Genomic DNA, 23386 nt, shown 5'->3' with positions numbered 1-23386 from the left:
AGGGCTCAGGTCACGCTCTACTGCTTTCCCAAGTCACAAACAGGGAACTGGATGGGAAGTGGGGCTGCTGGGATTAGAACTAATATCCATATGGGATCCCAGCATGTGCAAGGTGAGGACTTCAGTTGGTAGGCTACTGTGCCAGGCCCGACTGCTAGGTTTTTAAAAGACTTTTCTTTTTCTTGAAAATGTAGAGAGATCTTCCATCAGCAGTTTCAGTTCCCAAATGGATGTAATGGCCATAGTTGGACTGGTTCGAAGTTAGGAGCCAAGATCTTCTGGGTTTCCCATGTGGGTGCAGGAGCCCAAGGACTTGAGCCATCCTTCACTGCTTTCCCAGGCCATAAGTAGGGAATTTGATCAGAAGTAGAGCAGCTGGGACAGGAAGTGACACTAATATTGGATGCCAATGCTTGCCAGCTGAGGCTTGGGCTACTATACCATGGCACTGGCCCCATCACTGGTGATTTCTTTTTTAAAAAAACATTTATTGGGAGCTGAGCTATGTTTCTAAAAATTCTTACTCGGCACTTTTAGTTGAACTAGTAATCCACCATACTACTAGATACAAGCAGCCTTAAAATCTTTCTCAAAGCAATTTTATTGAACATTTCCATGATTCATTCTATCTTTGCTGCACGTAACATAATTTTAGAGAATGGAACTAGCTACAGTGCAAATGGTAAGAGTAAGAGTTTGAGAGGTGCCAGGAAGGAGATTGTTTCTAGAACTTTATCTTCTCTTTGGTTTCACATGGCTGCTTGTTAGTTTCACAGGATAGGAACACCTTTAGGTATTATCCAAATTAAAGGTTGTATGAAGTAGAAACTAAAAGGCCCCTAAGAGTAGGCTCTTTCTAGAACCTACTCCAAGGACATACACAAAACGGAAAGAACACTGTGTTTTTCTTGAATCAAAGTAGAATTGAGCTGAATAATCACATAATGTCACATCGGTACAGGTAAGAATTAATTTCCCTCAGCAGTAAGTTTGAGAGAACCATAGATGCATTGGACTATTGTGGGAGGTATTGTGCGAAAGTCTCAAGAAATCGAACATCATTTGGAATCTGTCTCATCTATGCTCAAGTGTGTTGAGGTCTGACTCCGATAGGATCTGTTTATGCTCTAACGTGAACCTGCAGCACGAAAGAAGCACAACTGTGTATGGCACATTAACAGCAATGTCCCTTGCACAACTAAAATGTCCCTTCTTTGACAAGTGAAAAAATGTCTGTTCATGCCTAAAATTTTCATTATTAAATTTGTATATCTTAGATTCAAATATTATGTCATAATTTGATTATTTAATTCCTTTAAATTCAGCTATTATTAAAAATAAGAAAATATCCATTCCTGCTGAATGGAGCAGATTCAAGCTTAGCAATATGATTCATACTTCAACTTCGCTCCCAAGGGAGTACCTGTCAGGCATGCTTTGAATTTTTCATCCATTTCCTGGTTCTAAGTTTCACTGAACAAATTTTTCCAGTCACCAACTTCACCTACAAAGTACAAAGAACAGGAGACCCAGACATCTGTTAAAATATTTCTACTCAATGTATCATTTTTCAATATATTTCACTTTCAAATGTGAAGATTGATGCATAAAAAATTGAACTTTAAAACCAATGTGTTGGGGCTCAGTGCAGTGGCCTAGCGGCTGAAGTCCTCGCCCTGAATGTGCTGCGATCTCATATGGGTGCTGGTTCTAATCCTAGCAGCTCCACTTCCCATCCAGTTCCCTGCTTGTGGCCTGGGAAAGTAGTCAAGGACGGCCCAAATCCTTGGGACCCTGCATCCTTGGGAGACCTGGAAGAAGTTCCTGGCTCCTGACTCTGGATCAGCACAGCACCTGCTATTGCAGTCACTTGGGGAGTGAATCATCGGATGGAAGTTCTTCCTTTCTGTCTCTCCTCCTCTTGGTATATCTGACTTTGTAATAAAAATAAATAAATCTTAAAAAAAAAAACAATATGTTGGTGCAAATTCCAGCTGCTCCACTTTGAGTCCAACTCCCTGCTCATGGCCAGGGAAAGCAGTGGAGAATGGCCTATGTCCTTGGAACTTTGTACCCACACAGGAGACCTGGAGGAGGTCCCTGGCTTCAGCTAGGCTTAGCTCTAGCTGTTGCAGCCATTTGAAGGGTGAACCAGTAGATAGCTGATCTCTCTGTCTCTCTTTTGTCTTTCAAATAAAAATATATCTTTTTTAAAAATAAAAATAATCGTATTTCTCAGCCACTGCTGCAGAGCCAGGTGGCCAATGTGACAGAACAAGTCATTGCATGGGGCTACCGAGACCGCTACTTAAAGGGTCTGAGTGGCTGGCATTGTGGTTCTGTGGGTTAAGCCATTATCACCACCATCCCATGTGAGAACCAGTTTGAGTTGTAGCCATTTGAGGACAATCCCTCCCTTTCTGTATATAACTTTGTCTTTCAAATGAAGAAATAATCTTTTTTTAAAAGTATGTTTTAAAATAAAGCTGGGGGGTCCCATCAGGTAGCACACATATTTTTTTGTCCTTTGCTCATTTTCTTTTCCCACCTGGAATTTGAATGTGATGATTAAGCTCCAGCTGCTGTTTTGTCATCACAAGGTGACAAGCACCAAAAGACAAGTGTAGTGCTCTCAGAGATAGTGTGGAACTCCCTGTTACAGTTCTAAACTGCCTCTGTCTGTACTTCTTCTTTTTTAAAAAAAAGATTTATTTATTTTTATTGGAAAGTCAGATATACAGAGAGGAGGAGAGACAGAGAGGAAGATCTTCCATCCGATGATTCACTCCCCAAGTGAAGGCGACAGCCAGTGCGGTGCCAATCCGGAGCCAGGAGCCAGGAACTTCCTCCAGGTCTCCCACACGGGTGCAGGAACCCAAAGCTTTGGGCTGTCCTCGACTGCTTTCCCAGGCCACAAGCAAGGAACTGGATGGGAAGTGGAGCTGCCAGGATTAGAACCGGCGCCCACAAGGGATCCCGGCATGTTCAGGGTGGGGACTTCAGCCACTAGGCCACACCACCGGGCCCACCCTGTTTGTACTTCTTATGAGGGAAAGAGAAAACCTTTTCTTGTTTGTGAAAAAGCTGTCCGGATTGTCTGTGGTGTGATACAAAATCCCATAAGCCAGTGTCACTCACCTTTGCGGAACAGCTAAGGGCCAACAGCACCGTGTGTTTCCTGTGACTTGGTTCGCATTGCTTGGAAGGTGCTCCGGGATGAGATAGCTTGAATTTGCTGCCCAGTTAGAGAGAATCCAAAGAACTCAGCAGTTTGCTTTATTCCAGTGGCCAGATTCTGAAAATGAAATTTTATTGTATTATTAAAGAAAAATTTTTTATTGGAAAGACAGATTTATAGAGGGAGAAGGAGAGAGAGAAACATCTTCCACTGGTTCACTCCCCAAATGGCTGAAATGGCCAGAGCTGAGCCTGTCTGAAGCCAGGAGCTTCATCCAGGTCCCTCCTGGGGGTACAGGAGCTCAAGGTCTTGGGCCATGCTCTACTGCTTTCCCAGGCCATAATCAGGGAGCTGAATAGGAAGTGGAGCAGCCGGGACAGGAACTGGTACCCATATGGGATGCTGGTGGCAGCAGGTAGATTATTAGCTTGTAGACCACTTCTCATCTAGTTCCTGCTAGCATCCCAGGAAAGTAATGGAAGATGATCCACCTGCTTGAGCCTCTGCACCCACTTGGAAGACCCAGAAGAAGAGCCTGGCTTTAACCTGGCTCAGCCTGCGCCTTGCAGTGATTTGGGGAGTGAACCAGCAGGTGTAAGGCATCTTGATATCTCAGTATCTCTTTCTCTCTTTGTTGTATATAGCTGGTTTTCAAATAAACAAATCTTTAAATATTTATGTTTGTTTAATATATTTGAAAGGCGAAGAGACAGAAGAGAAGACAGAGAGATCTTCCATTGCAGCTTTAGTCCACCAATGTCTATAACAGTTAGGACTGGGCCAGGCCAAGCCAGGAGCTGGGAGCTCAGTGTCGCTCTCCCGCATGGGTGGCAGGGACTCAAGTACATAAGCCACTACTTTGCTGCTTCCAAAGGTGTGTTGTGCCCAGATTTTGAGATCCCCAGAAATCACCAGGATCTGAAGTTGATGCAAGCACACAAGGGCAGTTTATTCCAGCTCAGCATTCCCAAGCCTGGGCTTCCAACAATCACCGACACAGCAGTTCTTGGTTGAAAGCCTGCCAGCTGGGACCAATACCCCTTACTGGAGTGCAGCCTCAAACAGCCCATTCATGGGGTTTTTATAGGGGCAGTCCACAATAGCTTGAAAACTGGGCAATTTGCAATAGCCTTCAAGGTGAGGGGGAAATACCACACATTCCCTACCAATCTTGGCTGGACAGCCCATGCGTGGCTCTTCTGTGGTCCAGCAGTTAAGGTAACCACCCACTTAATTACTTGGAGTCACCTGTAGATAACCAGACTTGGGCCTTGATTCATGAAAACTGGAGCCCATTGGTGCTAACAGTCACATAGGCCATTTGGCCTGCGAGCTCACACAGTTTTTTAGTAGCAGTGAGCCATGAACAAATGGGATTTTGATTCTGAGGTTCCTCAGGTGCACCTTAGCAGGAAGTTGGAATTAGGGGAGTGGAGCCAAGACTTGATCCCAGTCGCTCTGGTATGGAATACAGGAATCCCAAGCAGTGTCTTCACCATTACATCAAATGTTTGCACGCTGAAAACAAAAGCTTAGTTCTTTCTCTGCTTGCTTAAAAGTCAGAGATACAGAGACAGAGATATGCACAGCCACTGGGTCACTGCTCAGGTGGTCACACCTGCGAGGACTGGGCCAAGGGCTTCTTCCTTATCTCCCACATGGGTGGTAAGGGCCCAGGTATCTGGATCATCTTCTCATTTTCTTGTCCTATTAGCAAGGAGCTGATTAAAAGTGGAGCAGTTGGGACATGAAATAGCACCTGCATGGGATCTAGCATTGCAGGCAGCAGCTTTACCTGCTACTCCACAATACCAACCTCCAAATTTTAAAGGATAAACTTCTTTCTATGGGAGTTGTGCAGAGAGCAAAGAAAGGCTCTTCAGTTCAAGTATTTATTAAACCAAACTCCTTAGTTCATTTATCCATCTCTCTGTGTACACCTACTTCAATACTCTTATATAAAGATATTTCTATAGAAGATATTCCATGGGCCTGGCGCGATGGTCTAGCAGCTAAAGTCCTCGCCTTGAACGTGCCGGGATCCCATATCACCGGTTCTAATCCCAGTAGCCCCACTTCCCATCCAGCTCCCTGCTTGTGGCCTGGGAAAGCAGTCAGGGAGACGGCCCAAAGCTTTGGGTTCCTGCACCTGCGTAGGAGACCTGCAGGAGGTTCCTGGCTCTTGGCTTCTGACTGGTGCAGCTCCAGCTGTGGCAGTCACTTGGGGAGTGAATCATCGGTCTTCCTCTCTGTCTCTCCTCTCTGTGTATCTGACTTTACAATAAGAATAAATAAATATTTTAAAAAAGATATTCCATAGTAATTATACTTTGCAGTTTAAATGTACGACACTTGTTGAGCTTCTAGATAATACTATTTAGGATATAAAATTATATTGGTAATTAGTAAGTTGGAATTTTATCACAATTGATATTGCATTGCCTTAAAAAGCCTAGACCACCCAAATAAATTAATGTATTTGAATGTGTTGATTCTACTTTTTTTTCCCTCTCTTTTTGAAAGATTTATTTACTTATTTGAAAGGCAAAATGACACAGAGAAAGGAGGAAATGCATAGATCTTCCATCCACTGGTTCCTTCCCCAAGTAACTGGGCATGCCTGGGTCAGGATGAAACTGGGAGCCAGAAGCTCCATCTGGGTCTCCTACATGGGTAGCATGGGCCTACATACCCAGGCCATCATACACTTGCTTTCCAGACACATTCGCAGGAAGCTGAATTGGAAGGAAGCAGCCAGGACTCGAACCAGCACTCCAATATGGGATGCTAGCATGAGCAGTGGCTTAACGCATTCTGCCAAATGCTGGTTCCTCTAATTCTCTTATACCATTTACAGATAATGCTTGATTCTCCAAAGGCAGTCTAGACTGAGAGTCATAGAAACTTGAAGGAGTTTTAAAATCTACCTTGGCTAACTATCCAATCACCCACAAACCACCAAGCCCTGTGCCTAATCAAAGGAGAGCCATGAGTTTTATAGAACAGCTTTCTTTAACTGTATTATATAAAACATTAGGATACCCTAGGATAGTTATAGAAGCCACTTGTCAGGGGGAAAAAGAGAGGGGAGGGTTTGAGATCAAATAAATTTAGAATCCTTGAAACAAAAGTAGAACGTTTTGTTTCTTGCTACAGAATCTAATACCATTGAATAGTACGAATCCTGAAGGAGCTGGCTGTGCAATGCAGCAGTCCCTAGCTCGATTCAAATACCTGACTTGTTCTTGATCCCCAAGCATTACAGGCGTGTGCAGTGACACTGGTATCCTAATGTTTCAGAACTAAAACTACGATATGAAGTGACAGTGAGCAAGTCTGTATTTAAAACATGATTATACATATTTTCACAACTCAATTTATATCATTTTTTCCAACAATACCATTTTTGGATAAAACAGCTACATTATCAAAGAATCAGAGTTAACGAATTTACCATTTCTTCCAAATTTCCTACGCCACAAAAAAATCAACTAAATTTGTTATATTTTAAAACTGGCTCAGGATTGAATGCATCTCAAAGCACCCTAAGCTGCCCAAGCAAGAGCCAGATTAATGACGATGCTTCATCAGTGAAATGAATAATGACACTTTCACACATAGATCATGTGTATTATTAAGTGGGCAGATGCCTGAAAACATAATGATTCTATAAAGCATATTGTGCTATCTTATATTGTTTCTCTTTATCCTTCCTTCTTCAAGGCCATAAAACTTTTTCTTTCTTTTTTTTTTTTTTACTTTTTATTATTATCATTTTATGATACAGTTCCATAGGGAGGGCAGTGACCCATGTTTGATCTGTTCGTTGATGCATCATTTAAGGCCTAAAGCAGTGCTTAGCAATCACTCACTCACTGTTTGTTGATTGAATAAATAAGGCTAAAAATTAATTGGAGAAGTCAATTCACAGCCAAATATGTGTTCAGTTACATCAAGCAGAACCTATTTATATTTGTCTATTACCCCAGCTTGGGCTATCCATAATAAAGTGAAAATAAAGCAGTTGTTATTAGTAGTAAGTAGCTGAGCTTTTTTTTCTGCTAAATATGCAACCTGTGGTGGGAGTAAGGCCTGTGAGCCCCTGGGGTGTGGGTCCGGTGGGGTCTGGGTCCTTTGGGCTGCCTGTGCAGAGGGAGCTGAGTGGGTTTGCTCTAATAGGGCCTGGCACAGCTGGCATCAGGCTGCCTGGGGCACCAGTGGGGCTAAGTGCCCATGGGCCGCCTGGCTTCATGCTTGTTGAGGTTGGGGATGTGGGCTTAAAGGGGGTCTGGAGTGGCACAGGTAGGGGTGTGCAGGGTCCAGAGGCTTCATGTCCAGGATTGGTGGACTGACTGTGGAGTGCATGTGTCAAAACTGGGTTCCTTAGTGGCTAAAAAAATGGATGGCATGCCCAGATGCATATGGAGGATATAGCATTCCATGAGGGGTTACAGAGGACATCTAGTACCATAGCAGAGGAAGGAGGGCAGAACCAATTGGTTAATTATCCCAGCCAAGTGTTGACAGCAAATATCTGGGCGAATGGAGACTCTAAGGTGGGCTATGTCAGGCAATTGACCTTGGAAGGATTTCCTCATCCTTGGATTAGTGAGATTGACAGCATTTCAGAACTATTGAAACCGCTTCAGCAGAACTCTTAAGCACGCTCCCACATCATGGACCCTGGGTTGATACTGGGTGGCCATTCCCCATCCCCGGGAAACTCGGGCAGTTGGGAGGCTGGGTGTGACTTCTCCACTCTGCCCTGTCCCCCAGATACAAGAGGAAGAAAAAGAAAATTCGAAAACAATGGTCTTACCTACTTTCCCGTAACCCCTTAATCCTTCCAATCCTGATCAACCATGTCAACATCAAAAAATGCAATCTAAACATTTATGTAAGATTTGAGGGATCCCAGCATGTTCAAGATGAGGACTTTAGCCACTAGGTCACAGCACCGGGCAAGATTTACTTTTTTTCTGACTGTAACAAACACCTAGAATTTTTTTTTTTTTAGTTGCATTTTTTTTTAATTTTTATAATCTATTTGATTGTGTTGTTGTTGACAATCTTTACATAGTTAATTACAGTTAAAGAAAGAAAAAGAAAAAAATAAGGTTCAGGGGGATAGGGAAGTGAGTAATACTATTGTCCATATTGTTTCCATCTTGTATCTGAGGTAAAGGGGGATATTGAGGGAGAAGCCCCACCCGGTTTCCTGCCCACCCCAAGTCCCGGATGTGGGGCATGCTCTGAGATATGTGCTCGAGTGGTTTTAATAGTTCTCCAGTTATGAATCGCTGCCAGTTTCGCTCGATGAGGTCGTCCACTGATTGATATGGTCCATCATAAAGTCTCTGTTTGCCCCATTTTTCGCTGCCAACATATAGCTGAGATGAATGATTGATCTGCTCTGTCTTCTGTCTTTTCTTGATTAGAGTTCTGAGTCCAGCAGTTCGATTGGGGAGATCTCCAAAGAAACTTTGAGGTATTCCCAGACTAGTTTCTTGCATGTTCTAGCAAGCACAGGGCCCGGCACAGTCCATCACCCCGATCAGCTGGTGGTTGCAATTGCTGGGTTGGTTCTGTTTTCAGTCCCAAGTTGCACTGGAACCAATGGGTGTTGCAGTCCAGTCTGGTTCTGCCCAGCACGTACTCAGCCCTCACACTAACCAGTGGGAGCTGCAGCCTAGTTGGGGCAACCCACGATAACCCACACCAGGCCCGCCCCCTACCCTGGTTTGCCAGTATGTGTAGCAGAAGACCAGTCTGTCCCCCATCCCATTTGGCTCTGGCACTTGTCAATGGGTATTAAAGCTTAGTTCTAGCTAACCAACTCAACCATCCAGCCCTCACGGGTGTTGTTGAGTGCCTCTCTATCTAGCCATCCCAGCCCCCGTCCTAGTTTTCATGCCCTCCCACGGGACTAGTGACCCAAGAAGGGGGAACCCACTTTTTCCCTCCCAGGTCTCTCTGTCCCGGTTTATGCACTCTTTAGGTGGTTCTGTGATTTGACTTGACAGAATTAGTCCCCAGTGCCAGCTTCTGCGGCTATGCCCAAACATCCCTCACCCACTCTAATTTTTGCTTGCACCAGCAGGAATAATCAGCCCAGCCTGGCTTTTCCCTGATCTAGTCCACATGCAGCGCACAGGTGTTGTAGCCTTGCATAGTCTAGTCTGTCTCTATCCCAGCCCACGCTCTCCGGTGGGAGTAGCTGTCCGGCGAGGGAACCAGCCCCTTAATCCCCCCGCCAGTTCTGCCCCTCCCTTCCTTCCTGGATCTCACGTGTGCTGGTTGGGTGCTGCATTCATATCCAGTACAGGCAACCACGCCCTGGCATTCCATAATGTGTACTGGTTTTGTTGAGACCAAACCCGGCTCATCCCACACTCTGATCTGGTGATCGGATTTGCCAGTGGGTGATATGGACTGATTCAGCCTGGTCTGCTCCTGACCCATGCTGAATGTGTGCCAGTGGGAAACTTTCCATGGCCTATTCTGGACTGTTTCCTATCATGCTTCTTGCGCTTACCTGCAGGGACTGTGTCCTGCCAGAGGAGTTGCCCAGGCTCCTCCATCAGAACCCCTCCCAATGGCAGGTTTTGCGCATGCCAGGGGGTCCTTGAGCCAACCCAACTCAGTTCACCTCCTGTCCTAGCAGGAACAGTGGCTTTTCCTGGCTGGCTTTCACCCCATTCTGGTTCTTGTTGTTGGATGTTTCAGCTCGGCCATGGCTCGTCCATACCCACATACAGCTCACGCATGGCTCAGTAGGGGGTTGAGACCCAGCCTAGTCAGTCCCACATCTACCCTCTGGTTCTCCATGACACCAGATGGTGTTGGGGTCTGAACTGGCCTGGTGCATCCAATCCCAGCCCACACTAGTACCTCGGGTGACTGCAACTGCTTCCTAGATAGAACGCAGCTCCAATTCTAGCACATACGCAGCTTGGTGGGAACCTCAACCTAGTTAGGGTGTCCCGTTACCTCCCCGATTGGGCTTGTTCCTAGCTGTAGATCATGCACCTGCCTGTGGTTGCTCTGAGGACCAGTAGGTGCAAGAGCCTAGCTCGGTATGACCTGTGTTCCATGCTGGTTTCTAGTTTTGCTTGTAAACAAATGTTTGCTCAGTTCTGCCCAGTACATTACGTTCCATTACCAATTTACACATTTTGGAGCTACTATGCCCTGCTAGTCCGACCCCCAGATCTGGACGGCGTGTTCACCAGCGAGAGCTATGACTCGCCAGGGGAGCTTCCCAAGTACCTCCACTTGATCCACTCCCAAACCCAGTTTACATACATGCCATTGGTTTTTAGGCCAGTGCCCGGTGTACTCTGGCCTCCCTTTTGGCCTTGTATGAGCTGGTGAATGTTGCAGCCCGGCCCACCCCACAGCCTATTCAGGATGCACATTTGGGTGCTGCTGCCATGCCCAGTCCAGTCTATGGCGGATCCCTTTACCTGTGATTGATGGCAGGCTCCTTGGTCACACCTAGCTTAGTCCATAACCACCTAAAATTTAGGTTTACCAGTGGGGCCAAACTTTCTACAGGGTGTGGCCCACACATCCTGCACAAAGTTCACCCCAGGATAAGGTTCTAGAGTGCTAGTTAAAATTATGGAACTGCCTAATGTGACCAGTCTCCTGAACCAACATCATGTCAGGCAAAAAATGTCCTGCTAGACAATCCGGGGTTTATCTCTTGCATTATAGGTGTTCAAAGCTCAGCATTATTGAGTGATTAGAAGTTCTCCAAAAGAAGAGTTACTGGCGTTGGGAATCTTTAGGATTGACTCAGAACCCAGAAACAGTGGGATCACCCTAGAGCTATCTAAGCAGCAATTCGGACATCCATTACCCCAGAGCTTCCCGGCCGGGGAATTTTTTAAAAAGTTGAATACCATATCTGTTCACACAACCAAACATTGTACATAAGAGCTCTATCTTGTAGTTTATAAGAAGTCTTCCTGTGATATATCAATAATTGTAGTCTTACCTCTTTTAGGTATTCATATAGTATGAACTTAATGTTTTCATCATCAAGATGCTTGTTCCAACTCATTGCAAAATCAAAATAACTTCCCCAAGAAACTAAGAACACAGGAAGAAAAAAACTTCTTCAGGGATATTAAATAAAGAAGATTCAAATGACAGAGTATCAGTATATGATGTAAAATATAAATTATCCATATGCATATAGGTATAAACAAGGTTATATATGTGTTATTGTCAATCTCTGTCCCAAAGAACTGGCTTAAAATAGTTTCATTTTCCTATTTCTATGTTGAATGAAACATGGAACATTTGAATCGCCCTCATGGTTTTATTTTTAGTTTTTAAAATGGTGTATGTGATTTGGATTACATTTCTGTTCCACAATGCTGGTCTGAATAATATCTTTCTCAATATCTCTTTCTTTCTGGCATTAGCTTTGTCAGTTTCCATGTATCATTCACCATTCCTAAATTATTTTATGCATCTTTATAACCTGTTTGGTTTTGTTTCAATTTATGGAAAATGCGCAAAAAGGTAAGAAAATGAATAGAATTTGGAGAATGCAATTGATTTATACCAGGCCACAGACACTTTTTTTTTTTAAAGATCCACCCATTTTCATTAGAAAGTCAGATCTGCAGAGAGAAAGGAGAGACAGAGAGAAAGATCTTCTATTTTCTGGCTCACTTTCCAAGTAGCCTCAATGGGCAGAGCTGAGCTGATCTGAAGCCAGGAGCCAGGAGTTTCTTCCGGATCTGCTATGAAGGTGCAGGGTCCCAAGGCTTTGGGTCATCCTCAATTGTTTTCCCAGTCCACAAGCAGGGAGCTAGAAAGAAGTGGAGCAGCTAAGATAACAAGTGGTGCCCATGTGGGATCCCAGTGCATGCAAGGCAAGGACTGCAGACACTGGGCTACCATACAGGCCTGCAGGTACAATTTTTATGCTCACTTTGCTGATGAGGACATAGAAGCCCAGGAAGGTTAAGAAACTTCTTCATGGTAGGTTACAGGGATTGCCGCCATTCACTCAGTCTGACGGACAGCTAGTGCTGTGGAAGGAAACGCTGGACTGAACTCCAGGGAGGTTAGATACATACCTTCTTTCAAGTAAGAATCCTAAGGCTGTGGCCTGGTATGTAGGCCTAGTGGCTAAAACCTCACCTTGCACGTGCCAGGATCCTATATGGGTACCAGTTCATGTCCTGGCTGCAGCACTTCCCATCCAGCTCCCTGTTTGTGGCCTGGGAAAGCAGTTGAGGACAGCCCAAAGGCTTGGGAATCTGAACCTGAATGAGACACCCAAAAGAAGCTCCTGGCTTAGCTCCGGCCGTTGCGGTCACTTGGGGAGTGAACCAGCAGACAAAAGATTATTCTCTGTCTCTCCTTCTCTCTGTAAATCTGCCTTGCCAATAAAAATAAAATAAATCTTAAAAAAAAAAAAATGAATTCTAAGGCTCAGAAATATCTCACTTTAGGGCCCAGCAGCATGGCCTAGCGGCTAAAGTCCTCACCTTGAACGCCCCAGGATCCCGTATGGGCGCCGGTTCTAATTCTGGCAGCTCCACTTCCCATCCAGCTCCCTGCTTGTGGCCTGGGAAAGCAGTGGAGGATGGCCCAAAGCCTTGGGACCCTGCACCCGTGTGGGAGACTCAGAAGAGGTTCCTGGTTCCCGGCTTCGGATTGACACAGCACCGGCCGTTGCGCTCACTTGGGGAGTGAATGATCGGATGGAAGATCTTCCTCTCTGTCTCTCCTCCTCTCTGTATATCTGACTTTGTAATAAAAATAAATAAATCTTTAAAAAAGAGAAATATCTCATTTTAAATAACATAGGCAAAAATCATTAAATGATTTGAAACTAAGTTTCAGCTCTGCTACTGTGTGGTTACAGGACCTGTGCATACCTCCATTGCTTTCTTCATAAAACATAGAGGAGCACAATAGGATCTTCACAGGGTCCTTGTCAAAGTTGAAATTAAATAATGCATGCTTGGGCCTGGCACCATGGCTCATTGATTAATCCTCTCCCTCTAAGCACTGGAATCCAACATGGGCACTGGTTCATGTCCTGGCTACTCCACTTCCCATCCAGCTCCCTGCTTGTGGCCTGGAAAAGCAATAGAGGTTGGCCCAATGTCTTGGGACCCCGCACTTGCTTGGGAAACCTGGAAGAAACTCCTGGATGCTGGATTCAGATAGGCTCAGCTCTGGCCTGTGTGGCCATTTAAGGAGTGAACCAGCAGATCGAAGATCTTTGTCCCTCCTTTTCTCTGTAAATCTAATCTGCCTTTTCAATAAAAATAAATACATCTTTTTAAAAATGCATGCTTGAGGGCCCGGCGGCGTGGCCTAGCGGATAAAGTCCTCGCCTTGAAAGCCCCGGGATCCCATATGGGCACCGGTTCTAATCCCGGCAGTTCCACTTCCCATCCAGCTCCCTGCTTGTGGCCTGGGAAAGCAGTCAAGAATGGCCCAAAGCTTTGGGACCCTGCACCCGTGTGGGAGACCCGGAAGAGGTTCCTGGTCCCGGCATCGGATTGGCGTGTACCTGCCCGTTGCGGCTCACTTGGGGATAGAAGATCTTTCTCTCTGTCTCTCCTCCTCTCTGTATATCCGGCTTTCCAATAATAATAAAATCTTTAAAAAAAAATACATGCTTGAGAAAGCATGTAGTTCCTGCTACGTAGTAGTGACCCAGATAGTGGTAGCTAATGTAGTTTATCTCATATCAATTATTATTAAAACATAATTGATACAGTTTATTCTAAGCCCTCTCATTACAGATCCTATGTTTCCCACTACATATAGTTGTCTCCAATAGTTGTGTTTAAGTTTACAAGACAGAAAATCTACTTATTATGAATCTTAGTATTGCTAATGAAATAATTGGCTGAAAAGGTTGACAGAATGACGGACTCCCTAAAACAATTTGTCATTGATGACAGATTTCTCTCCACTGAATGTTGAGTTGCAATGGTAACAGGCAGTGTTTCAGATTTGCCTGAATTGTCTCTACACTGTCTGAATGAGAAGTCACTAGGCAAACTCAAAGCTTTCTTAACAGTATTTCATGAGCACCTTCTATTTGCATTCCCCCTCCTATTCTCCAATCCGAACATTCAGTCTTTGCTAACGAGTGAATATTGTGCCTGTGTCCAAGCATGTGGGATAGTGTAGCATTTGCACAATTGGTCACCTTTAAATGTGGTGCCTTCAAAGGATGTTTTCGTGGAATATTACTTAGGTTTTTTTTTTAAAAGATTTATTTATTTTTATTGGAAAGGCAGATGTACAGAGAGGAAGATTTTCCATCCAATGATTCACTCCCCAAGTGGCCGCAATGGCTGGTGCTGTGTTGATCCTAAGCCAGGAGCCAGGAACTTCTTTCTGGGTTTACTATGCGGGTGCAGGGTCCTAAGGCTTTGGGCCATTCTCGACTGCTTTCCCAGGCCACAAGCAGGGAGCTGGATGGGAAGTGGAGCTGCTGGGATACAAACCAGCACCCATGTGGGATCCCGGCATGTTCAAGGCGAGGACCTTAACCATTATGCTATTGCTTTGGGCCAGGAATATCACTTAGTCTTTTAAAAAGAAGGTATCACCATGTATAATAGCATGGATGAACCTGGGGTACCTCATGCCGACTGAAGCAAGCCAGACATGGAGGGAGACATACTTCACAGACGCATGTAAATGTGGACTCCAAAAACATGGAATATATAATAATGTATAACAATGTAAAATAGAGTGATGGTTACCAGGGATGGGAAAGAGGGGGAAATTGGGAGCTGTAGGTCAAATGGCATAAATTCTCAGTTACACAGTTGCGAATTATTGCTATGAATTATTCTAGAGAGCTAATGTACAGCATGAGAACTGTTAATAATACTGTGTAATATGCTGAAAATTTGCTGCTGAGAGGATATGCTATGTACATTTGTCATGAAAGTTAACTATACAGCATGATGTGTGCATTTGAGTATAGATACAATTTCACTGTCCATAAATATATATGTATGCCCAAAACATCACATTATGTGCCTTAAATGCTCACAGTAAAGCATTATTCTAAAAAAACAGAGTGAACCAACAACAGTTTTCCTTCTGGGGTTCTGCCATGAATTCTCTGCTCTGCAGTAGGGACTCAGGAAAGTGCTAATAGAAAGAGGCACTTGTCAGTCTCTGGCCCGTGGAAGCAGTCATGGCACTTTCAAGTAGTGGGACCATTAGCAGGTGGTTGAACTTCCTGGATTAGTCTCTCCGTCTATACAGGGGGGGCCAGAACTGTCTCAGTGAAATCAGGCGTATGCAAAATCTCGTTAGTCCTTGGGGGTGTTAGGAGACACTAAGAAAATTGTAGTTATCAATAACCAGAGCGAAAGCATCAACAAGATGTGACAAATGTCTTAGGTGTAGTTGCCACTGTCACCTTTTGTTTTTTTTATCATGTTTGGTTTTTATCATTGTGTTAAACAGTGAATTAGTGGAAATTTACTAGGAATGTCTTCTTGTGTGACTGTTTGGTGAGGCCCTCTGCCCCGTGTCTGTCCCATGGCCAGCAGAACAGACAGGGCTACATCAACATGAAGTGTTCAAATCATTTAAAAAAAATGCTTTTTAAATGATTTGATATGCAGAATTAGTGTGGCTCTAAAACTACATTTTGGTGCAAGTATTGGGTTGCTGGGTATGCCTGATTCTTATTTTTTTCTTTACCCTGCAACATATTTGCATTTTTACTTGTATGATCATTTGATGAAGGAAGAATTCTGCTACCCATAGTCATACCTTCTCCTTTCATGAAGTGTCTAAAGAATTCATCCCAGGAACCATAGCTCGGAATATCAGGGACATTGTTGTGGAAATGAAAAAAAGATACCACCGTATCTTTAGGGTTCCGAAATATCACCAAAATCTAGGAGGAGAAAATAAAGTAAGTTTACTTAGGTCTGTGTTTTCAACGTGAGAAAAGTGTAAAGCAAAGTAATATCATGGCGTCTGCTTGTATATGATACACTTGTGTTCGTATAGAGAGGAAGTAGGAACAGTAAGAGATTGAAGAACAGGAAGTAGCAGATGGGGTCGTCTGCAGAGAGGAGATGGATGTAACAGGGGACATTACTGATGAGTTTAGACAACCAAAAGAGAAGTGAGGAGCATGCAGAGGAGAAAGAAGACCAAGCTCCCAAGAGTAGTCACTGCAAGACCCATCCCACAAATAAAACTGACATTGCAAGATGATGTTAAGGACAGCAAAATTGATATTCAGACTTAATGGGGAAAAAATAAATTTAAAAATAGCAAGGCCCACTCTGTCGGGCTGAGCAGTGAGGTTTGGGGAGACGCGTCAGCCCTGAGCCTCTGAATTCTCATGTCTGCCTTCTCTCATCCCCAAAGCGTTCCTTTGCACCAAGAGTGTGAAATAAACCAAAGCTACAGGGAACCCAAAGGCTGTCGTCAGTCACTTGGCTGCTCTGAGCGAGCTCTGGCCTGCAGGCTTGACACTGTCCACTTAAAGGGCCCAAGATTTTGTAGGACATGATATTTTGGCTTGAGATCAGTCGACTAGAAAGGTCCTCTCATTTTTAGGGAAGACTTAACTAACCAGCAGGGGCAACAGGACTCCTCTGAGAGTAACTTGCTGGTCCTGGAGGGATTTGTGTGTGTGTGTGTGTGTGAACGGTGGGGAGAGTGGGCATGCTTTTCGGGGTAAAAAAAGGAAGAATGTAAGCTGGAAGCAGCAGTTAGGCACTCAAGTGCAAAAGAGGTTCAATAATGAATATATGCCTTTCTGGAGGTTTTTATTCTAGCCAGGCCATGGGTGACTTTTAAAAAAAAAAAAGATTTATTTACTTTTAAGGCAAAGTCAGATACATATGGAGAGGAGGAGAGACAGAAAGGAAGATCTTCCATCCATTGATTCACTCCCCAAGTGACCGCAACAGCTGGAGCTGCACCAATCCAAAGCTAGGAGCCTGGAGCTCTTATGGGTCTCCCACATGGGTGCAGGGTCCCAAGGCTTTGGGCCATCCTTGACTGCTTTCCCAGGCCACAGGCAGGGAGCTGGATGGGAAGCGGGGCCACTGCGACACAAACTGGCACCCATATGGGATCCTGGCGCGTTCAAGGCGAGTACTTTAGCCAGTAGGCCACCCTGCCGGGCTCCATGTGTGACTTTTAAAGGACTAGTTGAGGTAAAGATATAGAAGTTTTTGTTTATCGTATTTCTAGATGACAGAAAACTTAGAGAGAAGTAAGATCTTAAAACATCTGTTTAATGAAATTAACACTAACCAAATAAAATTGGATGGAGATCAGCGAGTCTGGGTCTTGCTCTTGCATCCCAAGGATCCCAGTCTGAATATATGACCTTCCTGCCATTTGAAGGTTTCAAATTTGAAGCTTGAACCACTATTCACTAGCAACACTGGCCCACAGCAATTTGACAGAGACACATGTGAACTGCCAGGGCCTGTTAGCTGACACATGGACAAACCTCCAGCATCCAGCCCAGCTCACTGACTCATTTCACTGTGTTCCTCTGCGTTCATCTGAAAGTGACCCCTGTTCAAAAGCCCAAATGTTCCAGATCCACATGCTTACTAAGTCATTTCAGCTGTTTCGTGCAAGATAATTTTTTTAAAATATCATCTAGATTTGTGATTAGGTTAGCACCATTTAACAGGGCATCCTTTCTTTGTTGTTAAATTTATATTTTGAATTTTTGAATTTCATGGTCCAATTTCATAGAGAGTAGAGTCTCCCCCCACCAAATCTCTGCTCCTGACTGATTTTCCCCACATTGCTACAATAATATAGTCCTTCATCAGGAGTCATGATTAACAGAGCATCTTCCAGGTAAGAATATATCTTGTAGGTTCTTCATATGAGGAGAGACTGGTACAGAGACCTTCTATGACCTGGCTCAGCAGGGCAGAGGAATGGACATAGAATTGGGGGTGCCCAATCAGGATCCACACAGCCACTTCATGGAATTCAAACACCTGATGGCAATTAGACAATCTTCACGGTGTTTTCTGGTTTTAAACTCCTGGGAGCTGCTAATGTAGCCCTTCATTTTCCTGAGATGTTCTTTCCTCTCTTCCTCTGCTCCTCCATTCTTTCTCACTCTCGCCACTCTTTGCTATTTGTACCTGTGGCTTTCAGGGGCTTCCATCTTGATTCTAATTCTTTCTAACCCTTTGTTTATGAGGCAGAGGAGCACCAATACCTAAGGAATGAGGGGGAGAAATACTAATGCATATATCCTTAAAATTTATTACTTGGGAAATTCAGCAATAAAATTATTTCAGCCTTCAGGCAAATAGTGCTTACCATAAAGAACCACAGGAAGGCTTTGTGCTCATTTTGCTGGATTTTATTAAACTGTCTAATATCCTAGAGAGATTATAAAGTTGGCTCATTGGAAAACAGACTATAAAATACTGTAGGTCAGTCTCAGCATATGCTTTGCATGTGGGTTGAAATGCCTTTGACTTCAATGCTGATTTGCATACTGCATGTATTAAGATTCTTGCAATGAGCAGCAGATTCATCACATACCTCAGAGAGCCAGGTTCTATGGTCAAAAAACTTCAAGTTGATGTATCAGTAGGAAGGGATACTCACCTTGGCCTTCCTCGTGATGACGCAGCCGGGTAATCGGTCATAGCAGCGGTGAGTTGTCATAATCCTTGGCGATGGAGACTGCTTCATTCTCTGAAAAAACACACAATAAGGTGAAAGTAGGGCACGCACGTGTGTGTGTGTGTGTGTGTGTGTGTGTGCGCGCACGTGTGTGTGCGGGAGTATTCCTACATTAGTGCCTAAACAGCAGCTTCAAACTCTTCTGTCACAGTATCTCTTCTTTCTCTGGACTTTATTTTCTCCCTTACAGAGGTGAGAAATGAAGAGTCATTAATAAGTAATTAGAGTCTTCCTCCTGGGCCCAGCGCAGTGGCCTAGCGGCTAAAGTCCTCGCCTTGAACGCGCCAGGATCCCATATGGGCACCGGTTCTAATCCCGACAGCTCCACTTCCTATCCAGTTCCCTGCTTGTGGCCTGGGAAAGCAGTTGAGGACAGCCCAAAGCTTTGGGACCCTGCACCCATATGGGAGACCTGGAGGAGGTTCCTGGTTCCCGGCTTCGGATTGGTGCAGCACCAGCCGTTGCGCTCACTTGGGGAGTGAATCATTGGACAGAAGTTCCTCCTCTCTGTCTCTCCTCCTGTCTGTATATCTGACTTTGTAATAAAAATAAATAAATCTTTGAAAAAAAAGTCTTCCTCTTGAACATCCTTATTGGGTCCTGCTTACCATTTCCTAATTGTTTTTATTATATTTTTAAAAAATGACTTGTCCACAGTGGTATCAAATCCATGTTGTTCAAAACAGCTCAAAATCTGCACCTGCTTTTGTCTTAGGATCCCTTCCATGTTCAAAGTCTTTTTAAATGTTATTTTTAATATTGTTTGTATACTTCACAGGGATGCATGCCCATGTGGGCCTCTGATTAGCGTAGGAAGGGTCAGGTATGCAGGAAGGTGGATGGGAACGAGTGTTTCAGTCTTTTTGTTTTGTTTTTCTCCTGTGCCTGCAGGGGAGGAGGGGCAGTGGGCCACTCCTTGCTGTCAAACTATGTCCGCACCCATGAATAGAAGAAGGTCCACCAATGACGCCTTAAAGACCCCAATGTGAAAATGAGTGTTCTGAGGGTGTTACTTGAGTGGTTTCAATAGCCCTGAGACATTATCAGTTCTGTTCCTTCACAGTTGAAAAAATCTTTCCAAGGTCTACTGCTTGACAAAGTCTACTTTAGTGTATCCACTGACTCAGGCACATGTAAAGTTTGGCCAGGAGAATTGTCCAACCTCTGAGAAGGCAGTTGACGTCTCTTGCTGGTTTAAGTGAGCTGATGTATTCCCTGTGTGCATCTGGGTATGCTGTCTACGTCACAGGCATGAGTGACTGAGAAGTCCCAGTCCTGATACATGCACTCCACGGTACACATCCTGTGATTCTCCCTGTGGCCAGGGTCTGAGTCCAGCAGTCCATTCGGGGAGTCTCCCAAGAAACCTTGCCTGGTGTGGCCTCAGACTTGACTCTTCATGTGTGCCAGCCAGTGCAGGGTCAGGTGCAGTCTGTCACCCGCACCAGCCAATACACATCATGCTGAAATCTTTAACAGAAATACTCAACTCTCTCCACAGATCCTATATATATATATATATATATATTTTTAACCAGCTAAAACTTTATACAGTTGGGTATTTCAATATAATCTGAGAATACATAACTATCTCAGAAATATTCTGAGAGAAATTTGCACTTGTATAAGTACTATGGGGGGTGATAGTTTCTTTTTTGCAAATATAAAATAATAAAATAATAATTATAAAATATAAATATAATTATAAAATATAAAATAATGAATAATTATAAAATATGAAATAATGAATTCTTTTTCTATAATCTATTTCTTCTAAAAAGAAGTTATCTGTCTCATCTGCCAGGGGTAGGGGACCATGGCTTCATATTTTCATTTCCACATTTAAAGAAGTTCATGACTGCTTGGTCACAACTATAACCACATTCACTCATTTGAAGAGATGATATGGTATTGAGACACTGTTAACAGCCATTTATTCTGTAGAATCTTAGCAGAAATTCCACCCCAAGCAAGGAAGCAAAAATGAGGGTTCAAAAAGAGATCACAGGGGCTAGTATTGTGGCACAGTGGGCTAAGCTACTGCTTGTTACACCAGCATCCTATATACTCTGCTTCCCATCCAGCTCCTTGCCGATACATCTGGGAAAACAGTAGATGGTGGTCCATGTACTCAGCCCCCTGCCATCCACACGGGAGACTTTTGGGGCTTTTGGCTTTTGTCTTCAGCAAAACCCAGCTCCAGATGTTGCAGCCATTTGGGCAGTGAACCAGCAGATAGATCTTTTTCTGTATTTCTCACACACTCTCTCTCTCTAACTCTGCCTTTCAAGTAAATAAAACTTTTTTATACTTTTATTGTTCACATGGCAGAGATGGATGCATGCCTGTGTCCTTGTGGGTCCCTGAGCAAGGTTCAAATAAATAAATATTTTGAAACCAATTATATGGGTTCAAGTGGTGATTAGTAGTGATGATATCTAATTTATATCCAGCAGTATTTTTTAGTATGTGAAGTACTTTTATATCAATTTAGAATAGTCTTTTCAAATAGATATTGTAACCAATAATTTAGAGATTAAGAATAAGCTTTAAGGTTTTAAACACTTTGTGTAAAGTTCAAGGTGGTAATTTTCAGATTACGATATGGAGTGTTGTTTCCATTAAACTATAAAGTCAGAACCCACAAGAAGATACACGAGCAGGGCCAGGACTCAGAGTGCTGGCTCAAGTCCTGGCTACTCTGTTTCTCATCCAGATCCCTGCTAATATGCCTGGGTAGGTAGCAGAAGTTGGTCCAAGTACTTGGGCCCTGGCCACCCACATGGAAGACCTGGTTCCTGGCTTAAGGATTTAGTAATCAGAATAAATTTTGGTAATGATTAATGTTGTACTTCTTGAGCCTCAAACTAAAGAATCTCTAAAATAGATGAAATCACCATGATAATTTCTTGTAAGTTTAAATACTCACCTGATATTTTCCTGAGTCCCCTCATTCAAGTACAGGGAATTCTGAATATTCATACTTTTTTTTAGAAACAGCAAATAATAATTCACTGACAATGTGTAGAATCCAATTCGAGCCTGTAGGGAAAAAATCAGATAATAAAAGGTCAGTAAGGACTCCTGATAATATAGAAGTATACTATCTTAGCATAGACATAAAATTTTAAAATTTACAACCCTTCCCTGACATATACACGTAACTGTTCTGTGTTTGAAATAACCTGGGTTATGAAACAGTTTTGCAGGAAACAACATTTACATTTATCAGCATAAAATCCAATTTGTTTTAATTTTCATGTGTCTTACTTGATAAAATTTTCCTCTTTTTGAATCTAGAATATGTTCTTAGAGAACAATGCTAGGCTAGAGATATGACCATATACTAAATATCTATCATTTTAATGTAAAGTAATGACTATTTTTACAAGAGCATATACTTTTGATTTTATAAAGCCCTGGCATCAGTTAGAAGAAAAATATTAAATGAGGTTGATTCTAATGAGCACTTAGAGATGAAATAGGCATTAAAAGACTCAAAGCTGGCTGGTGTAGAGTAACTGGCATTTTTAATGTGTTCCACTGGTGAAAGACTTTTGTAAAAAAAAAAATTTGATGTTTACTCTTGCAAAATACTCCGTAACATGGAAACCATCATGTAATAGAAGCAGCCATGTTTTTGCCTTCACTAAAAACTCATGATGTGGAGCTGGTTCAGGCTAATTTACCTCCTCATTTGGTGCTGGCATCCCATACGAGTGCCACTGAATCCTGGATGCTCCACTTCCGATCCGGTTCCTTGCTTATGGAGTGGGAAAGCAGTGCAGAATGCAGGGGGAAAGCTCTTGGGACCCTGCACCCATGTAGAGTTAGAAGATGCTTCTGGTTTCTGGCTTTGGGTCAACTCAACCCTACCCATTGCAGCCATTTAGGGAGGGAACCAGTGGTGGAGAGATCTTTCTGTTTCTCCTTCTCTTTCTGTAACTCTACCTTTTAAATAAAACTAATTAAACCTTAAAAAATGTAAAAGTCAAGATGAAAATCTCTATAACTATCTTTTCCATGACGACTGGGCTTTCTCACCTTCCTAGTCCTTTTCAGCTGCGTGTTCCACCATCCACCACGTCCTTTCCAGCTGACCACTTCACTAAGACACTGGCATTTTTACAATAACCAACACATTAAGCATCCTGGAGACCCTCCTCGCCCATCTCCAACCAGGTTTGTATACCTTTGCCTAGAATCTTCTCTAATTTACTCACTATAAGAAGTATACTAGTAGAAGAAGATTATTTACTACACTTTGGATAAGATGCTAGCACAATGTCATCACTTCTGGCTTCAAAGGTGTCCAGGGCTTGGAAAGTTTCAAAGGTACACATGGTAACTGGGTAAGGAATCTCTTGATAGGTGAAAAATAAACGAGAAAGTGCAGTTTCTTTTGATTTTCCCAAAGCTTCGTCAATGTATTTGATAAATTTGGAGTTTTCAGCCATGCTGGCCTCCTGCTTAATGAATTTGTCCTGTGGATGTTCAGGA

The 23386-nt window shown here is 43.4% G+C and overlaps 1 protein-coding gene across 1 annotated transcript; it reads right to left on the bottom strand.

Annotated features, from left to right (window-relative positions):
* Positions 1–845: 845 nt before the first annotated feature.
* SULT6B1 (sulfotransferase family 6B member 1) lies at positions 846–23386 on the bottom strand. Its single transcript, XM_058668072.1, is given in 7 exon segments — positions 846–1504; positions 3139–3295; positions 11181–11275; positions 15968–16094; positions 18809–18898; positions 21816–21928; positions 23145–23386. Coding segments are annotated over 7 exon segments (906 nt in total). The 5' UTR covers positions 23344–23386; the 3' UTR covers positions 846–1379.

The sequence above is a fragment of the Ochotona princeps genome, chromosome 8 (assembly GCF_030435755.1).
Source record: "Ochotona princeps isolate mOchPri1 chromosome 8, mOchPri1.hap1, whole genome shotgun sequence".
Lineage (NCBI taxonomy): Eukaryota > Metazoa > Chordata > Mammalia > Lagomorpha > Ochotonidae > Ochotona > Ochotona princeps.
The sequence above is the reverse complement of the archived record's forward strand: the minus strand, read 5'-3'. Positions and strand labels throughout refer to the sequence as shown.